This window comes from Palaemon carinicauda, chromosome 3 (assembly GCF_036898095.1).
Source record: "Palaemon carinicauda isolate YSFRI2023 chromosome 3, ASM3689809v2, whole genome shotgun sequence".
In the NCBI taxonomy this organism is placed as follows: domain Eukaryota; kingdom Metazoa; phylum Arthropoda; class Malacostraca; order Decapoda; family Palaemonidae; genus Palaemon; species Palaemon carinicauda.
In genome coordinates, this window is record NC_090727.1 from 144,469,353 (window position 1) to 144,491,852 (window position 22,500).

Here is a 22,500-nt window from a genome sequence, read left to right on the forward strand (position 1 = left end):
AGTTCCGTCTTAGAAGAGGAGTAGCTCGGAGGGGGGTGAAGTAAGGGAGGGGGAGGGGTACGGGGAAGGCAGGCAAGGCAAGCGAGTCAGCACCACCTTCGTTAGTCTTACCATTTGTTGTTCCATGTGATGGTTTTCCAGGTGTTCATCGGCCTGGAAAAAAAAAGTGAATGTAAATACATTTATTCCTTTAAAGAGACTTTCTGGTTTTGAATAGAAATGCAAAAGGTGAAACTGAGCAATGTTACTGCCTTTAAATGGGTGGGAAAAATTATACCGTTTGGTAATAAGCTCTGTAAATTAAATTGTATATTTTGAATTTAATAGGCCCGTCTTATTTTCTTCCAGGATGCCTTGAATTTCACTAGTGATTTTATATACATAGATCATTTATATACATACTATACATACACATTTAAAATATACATTATATACAGTGTTTATATATATATATATACATATATATATATATATATATATATATATATATATATATATACTGTATATATATGTGTGTGTGTATGTCTACATACATACAGTATATATATATAATGTATATATATATACATATACATATATATACATATATATATATATATGTATACACAAGTTTGTGTGTATGTGTATCCATATGTTTTTATACAGTTAATTCAATAAAATATACTTTCTAATATTTGAATCAAAGATCCTTCATATACTTACAAAGAAAGCTCATTAACAGGTCAAACCTGTACATAAAATGTGGCATTCATTCTATTTTACATATACTCTCTTGATCTTTGAGGTCTTTGAATATTAGGTAAATTTCACATTGTACTACTTTTTAGTCTTTTAATTCTTTTTATTAACGCCCGAAACACTTCACAACCAGTTATCTCACCATCTTCAACCAGTTTTCAGTTTCCATTCATTGTTATAAAGGAGTGTTGTTTTAGCCATCCTTTGCCTCGCGAATTCTCTGACCTCTCTTTTTTCGTTCATTTTCCTTTACTATAAATGTGTATATTGTAGTGATCTATAAATATTTGTTTTGGGACTCTAACCTATATGCTTCTTATCACAATTTTTATATATAAGCATTTTACTTTACCCTGTTGTAATTATATACACTAACTTTAACATAAAATGTAATGATATATATATATATATACATTCATATATATATATATATATATATATATATATATATATATATATATATATAAAGAAAAGAAATGCAATAACACTAGTGTTTACAGTACATCAGTAGTAGGTTGAGCACAGAAATCCAAGGTCAAGAGCTTATGTAATGTTCAATATAAAAGATAATACCAGACATTGATGTGAAAAATACGATAATGGATAGAGGCAGATAAAAACAAAATTTAGGACCTACAGATATACAGCAGCAATTGCAAAAATATCTTTTTAAGAGCACCCAGAGATCGCAATGGTCCTCGAGGGCTATTGTGAAATACAACTCCAAAATGTCTCTTCTTTACAAAAGGTATAATCCTCTACCAATGAATGTAATCAAGTATCGCCTGCCTCCTATGGGTAACTCTCGTTAACAGTCATATGTACAAACCTAAGGAAAACGCATAACTCCCTTTATTATTATTATTATTATTATTATTATTATTATTATTATTATTATTTGCTAAGCTACAACCCTAGTTGGAAAAGCATGATGCTGTAAGCTGAGGGGCTCCAACGGGGAAAATAGCCCAGTGAGGAAAGGAAACAAGGAAAAGTAAAATATTTCAAAATGATAGTAATACTTGAATGAAGGAACTTCTCCGGTTTCTCTGTATTGTTATTATATATTTTCATTAATGCTAAATTATTATACTTGTTAATCCCAGTACTGTTTTGGTTTTCGTATAAGATTTTATTTGTAAATATTTTCAGCAAAATAATATCTTCATATTAATCAAGACTACAGTACTTGATGTAATAGTGTCAGTAGAAGTTTTATATTTATCATTATTGCATTTTTTACCCGCAGACATTTTATTTTTTTCCTTTTATATATATGTATATATATATATATATGTATATTAGTATATATATATATGTATATATATATATGTATATATATATATGTATGTATATATATATGTATGTATATATATATATATATATATATATACATATATATATATGTATATATATGTATGTATATATATATATGTATGTATATATATATATATATACATATATATTCTGCATTCACATTCCAACCAATTACGGTTGTGCGTATTAACTTGCAATCAGTGGCAATCGTTTCATAATAAAATGTTTCTCGAATGGCTAACTTCATACACTACCTTTGCCATGTTGACATACATCATATAGAAATGTGGAATTTGTTATTGAATTTTTAAAACCTAATTTCCTTTGTTAAAAGTTTTGAAATAAGCCACGAGAGAGAGAGAGAGAGAGGAGAGAGAGAGAGAGAGAGAGAGAGAGAGAGAGAGAGAGAGAGAGAGAGAGAGAGAGAGAGAGAGAGTGAGTTTTACTCTCAAATGTATGTTTGTCAGGTGAATGAATTGAGATTAATGAAATGGGGTATATATATATATATATATATATATATATATATATGTATATATATATTGGAGGAACAATATATATATAAAAATATATATATATATATATATATATATATGCACATATATATATATATATATATATATATATATATATATATATATATATATATATATATATATATATGTTCATATATATATATATATATATATATATATATATATATATATATATGAAATGAGAGAGAGTGAGAGAGAGAGAGAGAGAGAGAGAGAGAGAGAGAGAGTTATTCAAAGCAGTTCATAACGTAACTTCAAGAAACCAAAGCATCTAAACGAGACATAAAAAAGAAACCCACTGTAATCTCATCTAGGTACTCATCGCTGCAGTTGAAAACGTTGCCGTTGTCTTCTCGTCTGTATATTTGCGACGCCTGACTCCTGTTTGTTGTCCATTGATCGGGAAGGACGTTAACCTAAATGGTTTTCCCTGGCCACTCGGATGGGTGACGTGGTAGTGGTGGTGGTGGTGGACGTCATCAGGTAAAATTCGTAGGGGGCCATGACGAGAGAGATGCTTGAATGACTCAGGGTGGTCTTACTATGCCCCAAGGGGTTGTTCCTTCGACGGGAGAAGAATGAAGATAGTTAGAGAATGGGGGAAGGGATGATTTTACCACGTAGATGTGTGTGTATATATATATATATATATATATATATATACACATACAAAATGTGACATTTCTATAATGATTGAAGGAAATTAATTGTAATTCTTAAACGGTTTTTACATACGTAAATACAATAAAATAAACAGATGGATGCATCATGGCACTCTTTCTGACATTGAATAAGTGTGTGGCAATTTCTGTAACGATTGAGGGAAATTCATTAAAATTTTAAAAGCGACATTACATACTGTACTTCCATACAATTAAACAAACATACTGTATATTCCTACGTCATAGTACTTGCTTTAGGATTAAATAACTGTTAATTGTTTATGCTTAGATGCATAATTATATTAATTTTCAAAGTGGGTGAAAGATTGAGATAGCTTTAACTGGTTGCACGTACATTACTCAAAACATTTGAATATTGATACGTTTGGATAGGTATTTCTTTCACGATTGAAACATCTTTGTTCTAAAAGGTTTTTATATCATTTACAAGTTTTAAATGAATAAGTCGCAATTACTTTGTACTACAAAAATGAATAATTAGGGTTTATGGACGTTACACTAAAGGAAAAATTAATTTTAAATCCTTAAGGTATTTTCTGAGTTTCTTGTATAGTTAGTTCCATGTATAGGTAGAGTGAGATTCCTGTATTTTTTCAGTTCCCTGTATTATGTAGCCTATTCCTTGAGCTCTTTGTATGAATAACGCAAAGCATGTGGTAACGTCCCTGACTGGTGATCGCCAGACTGGGGTTCGAGTCCCGCTCAGATTTGTTAATTGCTTTGGTCGCTGCAACCTCACCCTCCTTGTGAGCAAAGGATGAGGGGTTTTGGGGAGCCTATAGGTCCATCTGCTGAGTCATCAGCAGCCACTGCCTGGCCCTCCTTGGTCCTAGCTTGGGTGGAGAGGGGGTTTGGGCGCTGTCATCAGCAGCCACTGCCTGGCCCTCCTTGGTCCTAGCTTGGGTGGAGAGGGGGTTTGGGCGCTGATCATATGTATCCATGGTTAGTCTCTAGGGCATTGTCCTGCTCGATAAGGCAATGTCACTGTCCCTTGCCTCTGCCATTCATGAGCGACCTTTAAACCTTTAAACTACAATAGCCTAAGATTCATCTGATGAATAACTAAACAAATTGGTTTTGTTGCTCTTCTTAAGATATTATACTTTTCTTTGTTTCCTTTTCTCACTGAGCTATTTTCCCTGTTGGAGCCCCTGAGCTTATAACATTCTGCTTTTCTAATTAGGGTTGTAGCTTAACAATTAATGATAATAATAATAATAATAATAATAATAATATTGATATTATTTACTTACTCAATCTTGCGGTAAGAAAAAACATCATATATTTGATGTTTACTATTGAGCTACTCCCGTCCAGAGAAAGGCACAATTGGAAACAAGCGTTAACCTTTGGCCAAAATCTCCTTGCCCTGGGAATGATACGCTGGTCAAACAAATCACCACTTGGCAACCCCTTGTGGCTCTTGATGAACTTGGATCATCAAATGTTGTTGAGAGGTCTGAACAGCGCTGGAAGAGAGAGAGAGAGAGAGAGAGAGAGAGAGAGAGAGAGAGAGAGTTTTACTTCATGTGTCTGTTTGTCAGGTAAAGTGAATTAAGATTAATGGAACGATCATCTCATTTAGTATACTTAATATAGGAGTAGTGTATATATATATATATATATATTAATGAGACAGAGACAGACAGACAGATGGACAGGTAAAGTGATTTGATATTAATGAAAAGAGTATCTATTAGTATACATAATGGAGTAAAGATAGTCGAAATAGTATGAATGAGTAGCTATTCCCACATCAATTTAAGTTGTAAAATAGTTCTGAAATTGTATATTTCATAATCACATGAACAAATAAAACATAGACACTAAGGAACATACGAAAGACAGACAGACAAAAACCAAACGATCACTTAAACCACCAACCAAAATCCGACAGTCTCATTTTGTTCCAGATACGTCGAGGAAACTCTTCTTCTACTCATCGGACATTTTGAAAATAACTCGCGAGGTTTTTTAGCAACTGATAATCACGAAAATAGTTTTACCAAGATTCAATTTGGGGCATCAAAGGAGAAAATAATGCGGGGGAAAGCTTTTTTAACGCAACTTGAATTTCTCCCCGAAGAAAACTTGGGTCTTCCATTTTGTAACGTCTGAAAAAGAAAAAGGATCCGACCAGTCTTGGAAAAAAATGTTCTTCCCCCCTTCCCTTCCCCTCTCCTCACCCCTCACCCTTTTCTCCTCCCTCCCACTACAACCTCCTCCTTCAAAGAGAGAATTCGTTTTCCAGAGAACAGCGTTCAAAACGACGACGACATGAACAATCTTATTTGGCCTGATATTTATTATTATATTGCAGTGACTGAGTCATTTCTCGTCTGGGGGAAAGATAAAAGTGGAGAGAGGCAAATTAAAACGGTCCCTAACTTCACCCTCGAAATCACACGGATTCTTACCGGGTCGGAGGGAAATACTAGCGAAATGCAATAGAAATTCAAGAGTTTGATTCACTTTCCAGAAAAGTCCCTCGCCAGTGGTAAAAATTTTCGCATCTCATTAGGACTTTCTGTGGCCCGCGCCCGGCGCACAAGACTCTTTTCATTTGCAGCTTTTTTTCCCTCTTTAATCAAAAGCTGAAGTGAAGGCCGTTTGTTTTCTTAGGATAAAAACGCAGCCTTCCTCTTAGGCAACTTTCTGTTTTGCTTGGGCTGTTTTCTACGGAAACTTTGTCTTGGGTGGAAGAGGCAAGGAAGGGAATGAGGCAGGGGGATTGGTGGGGACGTTGGGGATTGGATGTGGAGGTGGATGAGGTGTGTTCCGTGGGGAAGAGGGGGCTATAGGGTGTTGGGGAATACCAAGTAAGGGTTGGGTATAGAATTCCGGGATTACTACTTCTTCTTCTTCGGCAGTCCCGGACATTGTCATCCTGAGCGTAAAAAAATCGACACCTCAATTACCACTCTGGAGGATTGCGAGCGATTCCAACTTCACATTCGCCACGACGAGCGAGAGAGAGATTATGAATTTTCATTGGTTATCACAGAGAGATCAAGTCGCGACAAACGCGTTCGGCGCAAATCAAGCGTTCGCGACGGAGGTTACAATAACCAGGCAATTAGGCCGCTACATGGCTCTTTTGCAAATCCCACCAATCAGAGGCGTCCGAGTCTGGGGTTGGTGGTGGATGGGGGGTGTAACACCCCTGGCGCATCTTGGTCTTCGAATACCTTTTCGCTAAGGGCCTCTTAACACTATACCCCTTCCCTACCAACCCCTCTCCTCCCTCCCATCCCCTCCCCTCTCGTACAAATACCCAGCCACGTTTTTAGAAGTGACGATCTTTCCCTCCCACACTCTCTCCCTGATCTCAATTCCTCCTTTACAAATCTCTCTCTCTCTCTCTCTCTCTCTCTCTCTCTCTCTCTCTCTCTCCAGATTCGGTCTAATAACCATCACGTTAGTATCTGGAAAGAGCGATATTTTGCGTATTTCAGAATTCTCATTAGCGGAGAGTTTTTCCGCCAGAGAAATCTTTTAGGGAGAAAACTCATATAACTTTGATCATCAAAAGGAAAAGTTAGTCTGCGGGGGTTTAATTATTTGGAGCGCCATCACGAAAATAAGTTTTGGACCCAAGATTAAGGCACGACGCTCCTCCTAGACGACCATTTATGCCGTATCATTTTGGGTGCCATTATTATTATTGTTATTATTATTATTATTATTATTATTATTATTATTATTATTATTATTATTATCGGAAGATCCTGGCCTACATGGCTGAGGACTGTGAAGTGTGAATTAGGAGATGAATGAAGTATTGATTTAAAAGCTCAAGATAGAGACGTTATTATTATTATTATTATTATTATTATTATTGGAAGACCCAGACCTACATGGCTGAGGACTGTGAAGCGTGAAGTAGATGATAATAGATGAGACGTGTTTATTTAAAAGGTCAAGATACTAACGACTGTCGAATTGCAACCGAGGCCCTTACCATCAATAGGCGCAGGAGGAAATTATTAATATTATTAGCATTATTATTCGATATTTTTTCGCAATCGTTGAAGTTATTATTATTATTGTTGTTTTTATTATCATTATTATTATTATTATTATTATTATTATTATTATTATTATTATTATTACAGTATTATTATTATTACTAGCCAAGCTACAACCCTAGTTGGGAAAGCAGGATGCTATAACCCCAAGGGCTCATACAGGGAAAAAAATACCCCAGCAAGGGATGGAAATAAACAATCTAATATGAGAAATAATGAACAATTCAAATAAAATATTCCAAGAACAGTGACAACATTAAAACATGTAGTTATTAAACCTCTCTGATTGAAAGACGTTCTTTGATTAATATCAAACCCCTCTGTTGGTGTCCTTCTTGCTCTCGCGGTATGCGAGGCGTTCTCTCTTTACGCGATTTTTTCGCGCTAAAGTTAATAAGTTGTATATATTGGTAATATCTAAACGAGATAATCTGAGACTGCAGTTTCATCTTTAGCGACACACACACACATACACACACACACACACACACACACACACGAGAAAGAGTCGAGCCCATCTATGATTCGAAGTTGGCCATAAAGAAAGATGTTGATGAAGACAACACACATCAATAAAATGGGAAAACTACCGGCAGCTCAGCCATCTGCTTCCCATAACTGTTCCACACTTAGGAAACGCCATTTTCCTCCTTGGCCTCCTCCTCTACTTCCTTCCCCCTCCCTTCCCCCCTCCTTTCTCCCTCCTTAGCCCCCCTTCCCCCTTTTCCTAAAGACTTTTCCCGCCTGACTTTTCTTTCGTCTTGTTTCCTGAAAAGAGGGAAATTAATTCCACTCTGAGTCAATATTTGCATCAGAAGACTTTTAAGGTCGAGAGGGACTACTTTTTTTTCCTTTCCTTCCCTTTCTTTATTTCCTAAATTGGATTCCAGATTACTTGAGCAATATTTGACTGTCACCAGCTTCAATTTACATACATGTGATGCGATGCTCCTTCGCCTTATTTTTTTTCCCTTCCCCTTTTTTCCCCTCATCTCTCCTCGTCCTTCTCCTCATCTTCCTCTTCCTTCTGCTCCTCCTTTTACCCTACTTCTCTTCATTACCATGTTGTTCTTCTTCTTCTTCGCCGTCTTTTACGAGTGAGTAGGACGCAAAGACGAGGGAATTTTGATGAAGGAATCGTGGGGGCATGGCAATGTAAAGACGACCTGGTCTTGGAAAAAACGTTTCTTGGGGAAAAAAACCCTTCTCGGAGTTTCGCTACACTTTGATGGACCTGGGATTATTTTTTTTTTTTTTTCGAAAACGTTGGTACCGTAAAATGCTTTGGTGTAGACCTCTTACAACTGTTGTTCGCAGGCTATCAACACTTGAACGCCAATGCTCTCTCTCTCTCTCTCTCTCTCTCTCTCTCTCTCTCTCTCTCTAGTATTTTATTTACTTCAATTTCAATAAGAAATTCTATTCTCTCTCTCTCTCTCTCTCTCTCTCTCTCTCTCTCTCTCTAGTGTTTTATTTACTTGAATTTCAATAAGAATTTCTTCCTTACATTCTTCATCTAACTTACTCTAGCAGTTTTGACGTCTTCCCTTGCTATAGTTGTCCAATTACTAGTTTGATATTCCATTTTACATCTTGTGTGTGTGATGTATGATCGTGTTAATATGAATAACAATAGATTTCAAGTTATTTTATTAATTTTCATCTTATAAATTTAATTTTTTTACTCTACGCTTCGGTAGCCAAATAATTTTTATATGATCAGAATGCAATGCTTAAATATAACATAAATAGTATTTTAACCACGAAACTCGCCTCGATAAAATTGGTAGTAACCGTCAGTTATAGGCCTCTTTTAACACTTATAAATTATCTTTTACGCCTTTGGCCCACCTTTGTGCTTCTCCGTAAGCTCCAAACTCAACGGTTTTTTTTTTTTTTAAATCCTGTTATCCAAAAGCGTCTAGGGCTTATATTGTCCTAAAAGGTCAAAATGTTCATTGCTCTCAATTCACTGCCAAAATGCTCATTGACTCAATCTTATAGCCAAATATGGTGTGCTTCAATTGCCATTCATAAGAGCCTAAGATAGCACTGCATTTTAATATATACCTAAAGAACATCCCAAGTACCAACCAATATAGGCATTGCTCCATAATTTCGAAACAAAACTGAATGAGTCTGGGGCTAATATACCGTATATTGCAGTTGCTATCATATCGTATAAGCATATAGATGTAAGATTTATCCTTGTTTTTACCGTCTATATATTACAGAAAGGCATAGAACTTTTAGCTTAGATTACCTAGTAAGAAGGGAGGAAGTGGAGCCAAGAATATGCCATTGATGGAGAGTAGTGTGGGATGTCACTGGATCAGACGGAGGGATTTGGCGAGGAGAGATATGGAACTGGTGGTACTTAAGGTAAAGGTAAAGGTGTATGGTTTCAGTTCCAGTTCCATCGGAACAGATAAGCGCCAGAACGTCAGCCGGGCAATTCCGAGCCCCACTGTGGTGCCCAACCACGTGAGTGGCCTCCACAGTAAATCGCTTAAATTCACGGTCCCGGGCTGGGATTGATCTGCTACCATGTGAATAATAGGCGAACAAGTTACCAATCTACTAGCCATTAGGCTAATAAGGTACAATGAACAGAAATAGAATGAGACACTTGACTCGAGCGGTCGACCCTGCTATGTCGTGTGACTAAAATGGTCAAAAGAAGAAGATAGAACTGTAAGCTTAGGGTGAGTACCTCCAACTATAAAAAATAGCTAAAAGTAACTAAAACTTGAAACAACAGCCGATAAAAAAGTTATGCTAGCGGCAACTGATTGAAATGAGTCCTGTAAAGCCCAGAAAGTAGGAATGACTGAGAAATGGGTTGATTCTCGTAGTGCGTCACTGTTCAAGTCCCTTTCATTCATTTGATGTGAAAGACGTTAATTTGTTTTATTTATAATTACACAATGAAATTTAATCCATGTTCGGATCATAAATATACATCTGTATGGGTTGGGGATTGTTATATTTAGTATTATTGGTAAAATAGTACTATTTTTTGGTACTTTATAAGATTTTGAGTGAAATCAGGCGAACAAGTTCCACCTTTTTCTTCCCCCAAATGGTGGATAGATTTTTAGGACTTTTTGTGTGTGTGTGGGGGGGGGGGGGGGTGGAGGTTGATGGGCTCCGCTGATATCAGGAGAGAATCAGTCTCGGAACCTCGAATAACAGAAGAGAAGGAGAAGAGTTCTGGATTTAAGTTTTATAGCGATGACGAAAGCATTTAACGTCAGTATTTTAATTGCAAAGGCGTAGATTGTATAGAACGTGTAACAAATGAACAAATAGAATTGTTTATGAATTTGTTTTCTCTTTCAAACTAACATAGAAATCACTTGAGTTTTATTTACACTGATAAAATTTTTTCTTAATATAATGGTAAAAATCCTGAAATAAATGTTGGTAGGCATTTGTCGTTTTAAAAACGGATATATTAACGTTAAGGACTGATGTTACGGTCACCAACATGTAAAAGATAATAACAAAGTAGGGTAAAATTACGATCGCCTGTATTTTACGAATGAGAACAGTAAATTTTTTTACGAAGAATTTCAGATTAAAATTATTTTTTTTTTTTTTCAAACAGTGTATTTATCTATAGATTTATCTGTACTAGACTTGACTAAAGCAACCTACAATACTAGCTAAAAGTGAAGTAACTAAAACTTTTCACTTCCTAGCGATCTTTTTTTTTTTTTTTTTTTTTTTTTTTTTTTTTTTTTATTCCAGATTTCATAGATTTTCTCTAATAAGTAAACTTAAGATGGACGCTACATAACCAAAGGTGGATTCTTTTAAGGCGTAAGTTCCTAAAATTCAGTACCTAGAGTTTGGCAATACATCTTGAGTTTACTCTAAGAGGCAATAGACCAAAATGATAGCCAAAATTATATCCTCTATTATTGGCTAAATTTTATTTTTTACTACACTCGATACCGTAACATAAAAGAATACTTATCTTAACTCCCTATTGATTTTATTCCGAACTATTCGTAAATAAATAAACGCATATTAATTGAAGTTGGGCAGTAGGGCATATCCTTGAATAGTTTAAATATGAATCATATCTAATTAATTCCTCCTCGTAATAGATAAATAATTCATTGTATCCCTCCCGGCCTCTTCTCTCGCTTCAAGTAAATGTTTATTTTTTTCCCTGGGTATCCTTCGATATTTGACGTAGGTTTATTCAAACTGACCTCTTTTATTACTTTTTCCTTAGCTCATTTTGCTCTCAGTACTATTTACTTTAAATTATTATTTTTTTTTTTTTTTTTTTTTTTTTTACATCGAGATCAGCTTCTTGATTGATTGAAATCCCCCTCCCCCCGCAAACGAACATATTTTAAAGGTTTAAAGGCCGCTCATGAATTGGAGAGGCAAGGGACAGTGACATTGCCCTATCAAGCAGGGCAATGCCCTTGAGACTGACCATATATATACATATGATCAACGCCCAAGCCCCTCTCCACCCAAGCTAGGACCAAGGAGGGCCATGTAATGGCTCCTGATGACTCAGCATATAGGCCTATAGGCTCCTCCTAAACCCTCCATCCTTAGCTCATAAGGATGGTGAGATTACAGCGACCAAAGAAACTAACGAGTTTCGTAGTCAAATGTAATTTTGTCAACAAATGTGACACATTTAAAAGTGTAGGTTCTTTCTTCGTTTAAGAAATATTTTTTTAAACCTTGCCTTTTGAATCGATTTGGTTCCTCATACAGAACTGGGCTGCTTTCCCTGTTGGAGCACCTAGGGCTGTAGCAATCGACTTTTGGTATTGGGTTTGTAGATTTGGTAATAATAATGATAATAATTATGATGCTAAATTAGATTATGATATGTAATTTAATTTACTACTATTTACAAAGAAAAAATGAAACATTTTATTATTCAAAATATTCGGAAAGGTACGTTATATTTATATATGTATTCATATGTTATGTACGTACACATATCTATCTATCTATCTATCTATATATATATATATATATATATGTGTGTGTGTGTGTATATATATATGTATATATATATATATATATATATATATCTCGCATAGAGAGGGAGAGATGTTTTAAGCATTGGGATGGGGTGACCTTGTTGAATATTTTGCAAACGGTACAATAAGCTAAATTGGTCACACTAGTCGAATGGTGCAATGGTTGGCTTACGTCTGCGAGGGAAGTGATCACTCCAGGCCTACCGCCTACCAGGCTTCCTAGCTATGAGTGTATGACAGCGTCTATTGAATTTAGAAGAAAAGGGAGTAGGGATTGCACCCCCATTCCTGAAAAATATTCGGTTGAGACCAAAAACTTGATCAGAAATACCTATATTGTTTAGTTGCTCTTGAAATATCCTGTGTAGAATACGGCCAAGACTTTGAAGGATAATATTATGAATTTTTAGCTTTGTTAATGAAGATTGGTCTTGTTACATCCACCAACGAAGTTAGGAGGAGGTTATGTTTTTACCCATTTGTTTGTTTGTTTGTTAGTTAGTTTGTTTGTTTATTCGTGAACAACTTCCTGATCACAATTTTACTCTCAGGGATTAATTGTTATGTTGAGAAGTGGAAGTGATTCAATTTTGAGAGTACTAAGTCATAGGTCAAGGTCGACCAAATTAACCCTAACCTAAACACTAATTTCGCGCATGGTTGTCATAAAGACTTCAAATACGCCTATGGTCTAAATTGATTCTGGGGTATAGCAAGCTGATTTCGAGAAATAATCTGCCGTGGCGGAGGTCTGTATTTAGAGTGCTCTTCTAGTTGTCATTTATATTGATTTCACTTATTTTGTTCAGAAAAAAACAGGAACATCCGAAGTATTTTGTTATATTATGACCATAATCTAATTAACCGTGAGTAGTTTCAAGTATTTTTTTTTTTTTTTGTGGCGTATAAACAAGTTTTTTTTTTTCCATAGTTAAACTATCTTTAGTGGTATCCGTACTTTTATGATGTACAGTGCATGTTCATTGTGGCAAGAGAGAGAGAGAGAGAGAGAGAGAGAGAGAGAGAGAGAGCGAGAGAGAGAGAGAGAGAGAATCAGCACCATAAACCTTATCTATATCCCTATGATATTAAGAGTTCATTGTGAAACCTCCCAAGACAACCAGCGTTGAATTATTCGACTTGAAATCAACTCTTGAGTGAGGAACATATCTGCGAAGTAATAAACAGCTTCTTCCATAGAGAAAGAAAATGACCAATGGGTATTTTATAGACAATTGATATTGTGCGATGGTAGGATAGCCTCAAATTATTTTATTGAACCATTGTTTATGCCTTTATTTTTTAATTATTTTGATATATGTATATATATATATATATATATATATAACGTGAGTACGTGCCCTACAATGATCCCCTGTTCAGACAACTCAAAACATCAATTTCTTGATCTACCAATACAGAAATCTCAACAGCAGTATTAATCTACTCTACATACACTTTATCTTGAATTTCCCTTATGCTAAGGATCTTCCCATCGAATACTTCAATCCCTCTATCCAACCGCTTTTAGATCCTTTGTATCCTCTGCCTTTTCACTACTGAATAAAAGACTCCTTCTCCCAACCTTTAGCCATCCATTCTTTCCATATGAGTAAGCCATCTCAATACTCCTTTCACTTATTTCCACACCTAACACCCAGTCAATCATCTTTACGTCACACCTGCTACTAAAGCAGCACGTTTTCTCTTATGGTCGCAAAGCATTAATACTATGCATCAATAAAAGAGAGTTCCGCAGGCAAGTTAAGTTTCTTCTGATCTTCAGTGCACGCCCTACTGCCTTTCTTGTTTCTCTGTCATACCTCATCTTTCGCAAACCCGTTTTCTGTTGGATATTGTGCACTTTCAAATGTACAAGAATCAGCTATTTATATTAACATTCATTGCTCCAACTTTCTGGGATCCGCTTGCTCTTGTGTATATATATATATATATATATATACACGCAATAAATGCAGCTGTTTCTAATCCACTGCAGGACAGTGTCTTTATTCTTTATTTAGCCAGTTTTCACCAGTATGGTGGCTAGTCCAGATTGGTGATGGTGGGAGATTTCCGTCTGATCGCTCACAGCAAACCAACCTGGTATGGCTGGGCCTGACTAGTACAGCTTTGCTGATCATGGTGAAACTCAAACCCTTTCACTACGTCAAGGCATCCTTAAGTAGAAAGTGAGTATATATATATATATATATATATAATGTATATATATATTTATATATATATATACATATAATATATATATATATATATATATATGTGTATATATAATATATATATGTATACATATAATATATCTATATATGTATATATATGTATATTATATATATATATATATGTATATGTATATTATATATATATATATATGTATATGTATATTATATATATATGTATATTATATATATATATATGTATATATATATATATATATATATACAGTATATATAATCTCCAGTATGCATAAATAGATGTATGCAAGTATGTATTTACGTATTTCAAGTATGATCTATTAATAATAGGAGACTAAACTCATTCCATCTGTTATCCCGTAATTCGTTATTCACAATTTTCTTTAAACCTCCAGTTGGTTTTAATTTTTTTTCCATTTAAAATTACGAATCATAACATCCTCGCCACCAGCATAAAATAAAAGTACGAGAGTTGAAGGTGGTCGGAGGAATATGAAATATACTCTTGTTCCCTTTTCTCTATTTCAACCCCCCCCCCTCCCCCCGGCCTCCATTTTCATTTCTCGAAGAAAGCTTTTTTCCCCATTCTGAAGAAATGGGTGAAGAAGAAGATGGAGAGAATGCTGTTGCAGACGCAGCAACATCCTCCTCCTCCTCCTCCTCCCCCCCCCAATGCCTCTTCATCAAACAAACAACAATCTTTATCGTGGAAGCTCTTCTCCACTTTTTCGAGCACGTCGGCCGCGAGGCTATCAAAAGACCAGAGTCAAAGGCTGCTGGCTTTCCAAAAAGCTACTTTACCGTCTGAAACCGAAATCGGGGTCCTATCTCCATCAACCGCTTTTTGTTCCCTGCCCCATCCGTGGCCCACCCCACCCTCGGGCACCCCCTACCCCCCAAAACGCCGTCCTTTTTTTCGTAGCGTTCACAAAAGCCATACATCGACCCCCGGCACTTCCATTATTTTTCGACGGGAAAATTCTTGATGAGATTATAAGGTTAATTGTAGTTTGGGATAAAAAGCCCTTTTAGACGTCAAAGGTTGGGGGGAAACCCTTTTCCAAAACCCTGGAGGAAGTGGCTTTATTTTTGACTCGGGCTAAACCGTAATTAGGGCAACGTTGCAGAATATTTGTGATGTTGCAATATTCTCCGTAAAACACTCTTCCTCATTATTGTGTTTTTGAAAATTTTGATTCCCCGCTAAACACAAATCGGTGTTTTCAAAGGGACACGGAGAGTCGCCATTTTCCCTCTTTCTCTCTCTCAGGGCAAGTGTCTTTTTTTTCTCTCTTCTCATTTTTTCGAATGAAGAAATGAAGACTTGTAATATTTATCTCGTTGTTAATATCAAAGTTACATCCTAAAACCATATTGATAACTCGCTCGAAAAAAAAAAACAAGACTGAAAAAAAAGTTCTACCCACAGTTTATGTCGGGAGAAGACAATGCCTTTCCCAAGAGTCCCTGACTTGATAATTGTCAATCAAAATATTTAAGAGCCGTTGTAATGATATGGGACGATGATGCCAAGCGCTGCCCCTTGCGGGACTGTTGTCGGGCTGTTCCTAACCCTGGCATTTTGAGGTCTTGGTAAGTGACACTATTTGTAATTTGACTCTGAAAGCAGAATTTGGGTAAAGGCATTTAGTTCTTGTGGACTCCTGAGGCTTCACTCTTTTTACCATCTTCCAGTTGTGGCATGGTTGCAGATAATGTTATAATGTTATAAGTTCTACTGTAAAAGTTTGTCCATTTTTAGCTAGTTGCCGGTTAAGATACATTGCACACACAGACACACACACCACACACACACACATATATCTATATATATATATATATATATGTATATATACATACATATATATATACATATATATATATATATATGTATATATACATACATATATATATACATATATATATATACATATATATATATATATATATATGTATATATACATACATATATATATATATATATATATATATATATACACATATATATGTAGAGAGAGCGATATTGATAGCATGTGCTATGCAAATGTAAACAAACAAAAATATTGTATTTTTCGGCACATTTGTCATAGAATATTTTCTATTTACTTACACCGTGTATGTATATACTATATGTATGAATGCATATATCAAAGAGAGAGAGAGAGAGAGAGAGAGAGAGAGAGAGAGAGAGAGAGAGAGAGAGAGAGAGAGAGAGACTGGCAATTACTTGTTCATGTCAGGTCATTCCTAGTTGGTTACTAGCATTGAAATATTAGTGAAATATTCAATTGTCTTTGAGCTTCAAATGCGATGTAATTAAGTAAAACCTATAGAAGCCAATAAAGGTAGCAAGAAGGTTAATACCCTTAAAAAATAACAAGGTCTGCTCTGCTCTCTCGTTTTCTACTCTAATTTATTTTCCATTTTATTTTCTATCTATCTCTCACTTGACTATAAACTGGGTCAATTCTGATGCAATTAGCCAAAGAGGTGCGGTTAGTTTTTTGAAGTTTCTGTTCTAATTATAGTCTATTTCTTTTAGCGAGGCATATTTGCACCGACTCGCAACGGTGCGCTTTTAGCTCGGAAAAGTTTCCTGATCGCTGATTGGTTAGAATTATCTTGTCCAACCAATCAGCGATCAGGAAACTTTTCCGAGCTAAAAGGGCACCGCTGCGTGTCGATGCACATATGCCTCGCTAAAAGAAATGGACTATAGTCGTTGTCATTGGTTAAAGTAATTATTGCAATTAGGAATAAAAACGGTTAAGTACCGTCCACCGAATTTTTATGGCAGTTCTCAACTTACGTACAAGATTTAAGTATAATTCAGAGTCACAAGGACATTTTCTCTTTAATTCTTTCATTTTCAAATATAACTTGTCTACCACTGGGCTCCCCGGCCCTCTTTCAATTCGTCCGACCTACCGTGTGACCCCGCTTTGCTCTTGATTAGCAGAATACATTGGACACAACAAATCTGTTAATACCAACACAAATAAAAATGATAAAAAGATGTCAGAACTGGTAATACTATGTAGAATATGTGGACCAGGCTGACATGAGTCTTTTTATCGTTTATATATGACATATCTGTTTTTGACGTTGTTAATAGTTTATATAGGACATATCTGTTTTTGACTTTGTTAATAGTTTATATAGGACATATCTGTTTTTGACGTTGTTAATAGTTTATATAGGACATATCTGTTTTGACGCTGTTACTGTTTTTAGAATGATATATTGCTAATTCATTCTCATCATTTATTGATTTCCTTTCCTCACTGGGCTATTTTTCCCTGTTGGAGCCCTTGGGCTTATAGCATCTTGCTTTTCCAACTAGGGTTGTAAGCTTGGCTAATAATAATAATAATAATAATAATAATAATAATAATAATTATAATAAGGGCCAGTTGAATCATGCCAAACCTATATTTTCATTCCTCGAACCTAGAAATTCGAGTAGAAATAGGTGTAGAAATTCTTCAACACTTCACTTCTTTCATTTTAATAAAAGGAGAGTGGATATCACAAAACTGCTGGTTATCAGTATTGTTGATGTATCGGTGTTAGTAATCCAAAAAGACACATCAGTTATTGATAGATATATGAATGATTTGTAGAAAGATTTATTCGTTTGCAAAACATGCTTGATGATAAAAACATCGAAACTCTTTCTTTTGTTGCACTATGTGTTGATTCCCCTACTGACGAGTTAGCAGTCGACCTACCATTTTCATAATGCAAAGGTAGGAAAGTTTTCTGCTTCACCATCATCGACATCAGCATCTATCATCATCATATTATATAATGAAAAATAACTTCTCCAGATATCCTTGTGCATAGGACATTTTTTTCAATATACGATAACATAGAATTATTAAGAGTGGAGGATCATCATATCCATTGTGATCCGATTCGGGATTCTTGAGTTACCCAAGAGCCAAAAATGTACGGTGATATTGATGATAAACTCTTTTGGTAAAGGTGAAAAGTTTTATATATGTGATTTCCGTAAATTTTCCTCGTGACACTCTCGGGTTTTCACTCATAAAGTTTATTTAGTGAACTTGGGAGTCTGCCATGATCTGTTTGCCGGTTTACCATCCTTAATCGTTGGTGCAAGGGTTTTTCGCTTCGAGGTACACTCAAATTCACTATCTTATTCGTTGCTCGTTTATTTAAAAGGCCTTCTAAGTTTTGAGTATTGATATTAATTTCATGTAATTAGTGTCACATTTACTTGCTACTTTCTGTTTTAATTTTCACACTTGGACAATGTATTCTGGGAACGTTGCTCGGAGAGTTTCTGCCATTTAAGATTAATACCACTATTTAAAATTGAATGTATGTCCACATATATATTTTTCTATGCAATTTGTAATTCCAGCCCCAACTTAATTCGCCATAAAGAAAAAGCTCCTATAGACGACTAAACTCAACGCAGTGAGAAATGGATGATAGAAAAGGTCACCCTTTTTAAACGGATTCCCCCACTGTTGCCACTTCACAGATCACTGTCTTGCCTTCTTTCCCCACGCCACCTTCCTTAGCCTCTTTATGCCTTTCTTTCTGTTTCTATTTAAATTGACGTATTCCAAAATTATATACGAAATTATTCTAACTTTTGTTCAACACCAACGTTGAAGTAAAATTCAAGGCATATTTTCTTTGTAAAATTTCCCCCTATTCTAAACGTGACATTTGAGCTGAGGCCCTACCACACTTAAATTCTAGATACTGCCACTGCACGGCCTGTGACACGTACTCTCACCAAGGACCATTCCTTTGCTTCAAGCTCACCGCATAGCCACCTTTATAGCCAAGCGAAGGCAGTTATCTATTAGTGGGAACGGATACTTCCTGGAGGAAAAGGCAAATTGAGAGAGGAAGAATTAATTTCAGAAATACTCCAATTTATTTAGAACCAGAGAGAGAGAGAGAGAGAGAGAGAGAGAGAGAGAGAGTGGGCCAGTTATCTGTGGAGACTTGGCACCAGGTGTCCCCTCTGCCGTACATTACTGGCTGTGTTGAGTATAGCATAAAAAAGGAGTTTATTCCTTGTTAGTCGTGTTCTCGACCACATTTTATATTACCTCCTCTTTTTACGTTATGGGTACAAAATAATGATACATGTCCAAGGTAAGGAACGGGACAAAGTTAAACTTGACGTTTTGTATATTTCCTTATTTAGTCTTTTTGTAGCCTCAAAAAAGAGATCATGACGAAGTTGATATTACAGTGATTATTAATTAGTTATAAGTCGCCAGCACTTGAACTGTTTGTCTAATAGAATACTAAATATACTTACAATAGAATGGGTTTTCTTGTTATTATTTATTTTGTTTACCTTTCCTTGGGATGATTGTCATGATACGGTAGTTTGCGATGTCCTGTAACAAAAAGAAAAAAAAAAAAAACATTGTTACTGGTTAGGCAAAATTGAGGATATTTGATGTTTGATTTGATTAATATCTCAATATTATCGCCTTTTGATGATTATTTTCATTTGTCTTAATATTCTCTACCCTCCCCCCTCTCAGATTCAGCGTCATTGTTACCTTTTACCTCTGGCAACATTTAGACTTGACAGATATCAAGAGTATTCTATGGAAATGAGTACGACTGCATGTTAAATCACTTTCTTTTTAAATAAATATTTGCTGTTTTTCTGCTTACTGATTAGAGAGAGAGAGAGAGAGAGAGAGAGAGAGAGAGAGAGAGAGAACTTTATGGATAGTTTCATCCTGATTGAGTGAGAATTAGCTTTGTCAAGGTCCTAAGTTATGATGGTATATCTTATTTTAGATAGTAATGGACTGCCGTTTGGCGTGCGATACGCAATGGGTGACTAGCATCTATATACATAACTTACTATTAAAGTCAACAAAGATATTTCTGTATTTTAAAGAATGGACCCATATCGTCCCTCCTGATCCCGGTCAAAGAATGAAACTTGGTTCTTTAATTTGTTAATCGAATGTGCTACCACTCCAGGATGCTAGAGACACTCCACGATGCTAGAGAGAGAGAGAGAGAGAGAGAGAGAGAGAGAGAGAGAGAGAGAGAAAATTATTTCTCGGCCTTCTTTTTATGTCACATGAGTATTTCGATTCATACCATTTAAACCTCACCTTCCCCCACTCAAGAATACAGACGAAGCCGAGGTTCAAAGTAAGAAAGAAAAAAAGAAAAGAATGGTCAAGTGATTCTTCCCCTATGGAAATGACGTAACACCTCCCAGTATCTCTTGCAGGGTCCCAGAGCCGTTTCGTATACAGTACGCAGCCGACAAAGCATCCAATAAACCCGTGATCAGTGTATAAGTTGCAAAGTTGAAGCCTTAAGGGACTTTGGCCAACCTCAGTGAACTATCAGATACCAGTCCAATACGGACAGGAAGGAATCTACAGACCAAGTGCACAGATTGCAGCTGGAGACTCGGTTGAAAGTCTAGAGGCGTCACTCTATACAGGCAAATAACACGCCAACCAACTGCCTTTATATAGTCCAGGGCCGAAGATTAGCAGGAAGAAGTGACGTGGTAATCAGTTTTGAGAGGTATTGTTATTGACTTTGAGAGAAGCAGTGGATTCGCATGTATAAGAAGGAAAGGATATATTTGTCATTTTTCGAATGTATGTCTATAAGATCATTAGGAATTAAGAGTCCTTTAATTGATTATTTATCTTTATTAATAACATATCCTTCATCTATATTTACTTTCTCCAAGGCTGTTATGCATTTGGTTCAAATTGCTTATTTGTTCGTCGTTTTATATTTGATTAGAAGGGTTATGCAGAGTTGTTTGGGAAGTTTATGAAAATTTGGTCAAAAGGGAACCTCGATTAGAGTTTGGGAGAGATAGGAATGTTATATTTAGGAAGATGGGATCTTTTTGGCCTTGGAAGTTCGGACTGCTCTTATGCAATATCCATTTTATCTCTTTTTCTGTTTGCCGCCTTATCTTTTATTACTTTTTTCATCTTTTATCATTGCCCCTTTTCCTTATTCTTATTATCAAGAACATTTCAACTTTTTACGTGTGTTTGTCTCCGTTCTCATATCCATTAGGCTACCTCTTACCTCTTACATACTGCCATTCATCTGTCATTCGTATCTTTCTCCACTGTTATCCATTGCCCTTCATCCTCTCTTTAGCTGCACATCTGTTATATTTATTATGACCTTCCCTACGTCTATTCGTATTCTTTATGGTCCAAGGTATGTCATAACCATCCTTCAGAACCAAGTTCTTTTGTACCTTTTCCATTCTCTCTCTCTCTCTCTCTCTCTCTCTCTCTCTCTCTCTCTCTCTCTCTAGACGACTTGACTTTGATCACCTAAACTTTTCTCACCATTTTCATTTTGCTTTTTTTCCAGCTAGTATTTGTCTCTAGAAGAGTGGGTGGCTTTAAAGGAAACAAAATTGTAGTCTCTGTCTCACTCACCATTTCACCGCTCATTTGTCCTTTTACGAGCTTCTCAAGACCCCCAGCAAGAACCCGTCTTCCCCTTCAAGGGGTGGCGTTATAGAAACATCTCAACAGTTGCTGTTTGTCACATTCATTTTCCCCATATCTGTGTTATAACTTTATTTATATTTTTGTCGCTCTATTCTGACATTCATCGGTGTAATATGATATTTGAATCCATATATACTGTTCTTCCTCTCATTATTTAATTTTATTACGGAGAACAACGGGAATAGCACTCCAGTGCTTTTATGTAGCCAGAATAAGGCTTATGCGACCTTATTTTACATACTTTCGTTATTGATGTCATGGTGTTTCCTTTTATAAAACCAAGCGTCATTTTAATATTATCACAATCGCGGAAAGAGTATTGAAGAGGGTAATCCTCCACCATAGTCCCTTATCCACTCTGTTAAATAAAAAAAAAACCCGCAATTTTAATAGGAAATTCTTAGTAAAATATACTTTTCTCGGCCTTATTTCAGTAAA

General features: G+C 35.7%; 1 protein-coding gene across 1 annotated transcript in view; it reads left to right on the forward strand.

Moving 5' to 3' along the window:
- The first annotated feature begins 16,046 nt into the window (after positions 1-16,046).
- LOC137634473 (uncharacterized) overlaps positions 16,047-22,500 on the forward strand; it is a 38,358-nt gene continuing 31,904 nt past the window's right edge. The window contains exon 1 of the mRNA XM_068366896.1: positions 16,047-16,129. Coding sequence (XP_068222997.1) covers positions 16,047-16,129 — 83 coding nt within the window. The remainder of the gene's footprint in view (positions 16,130-22,500) is intronic.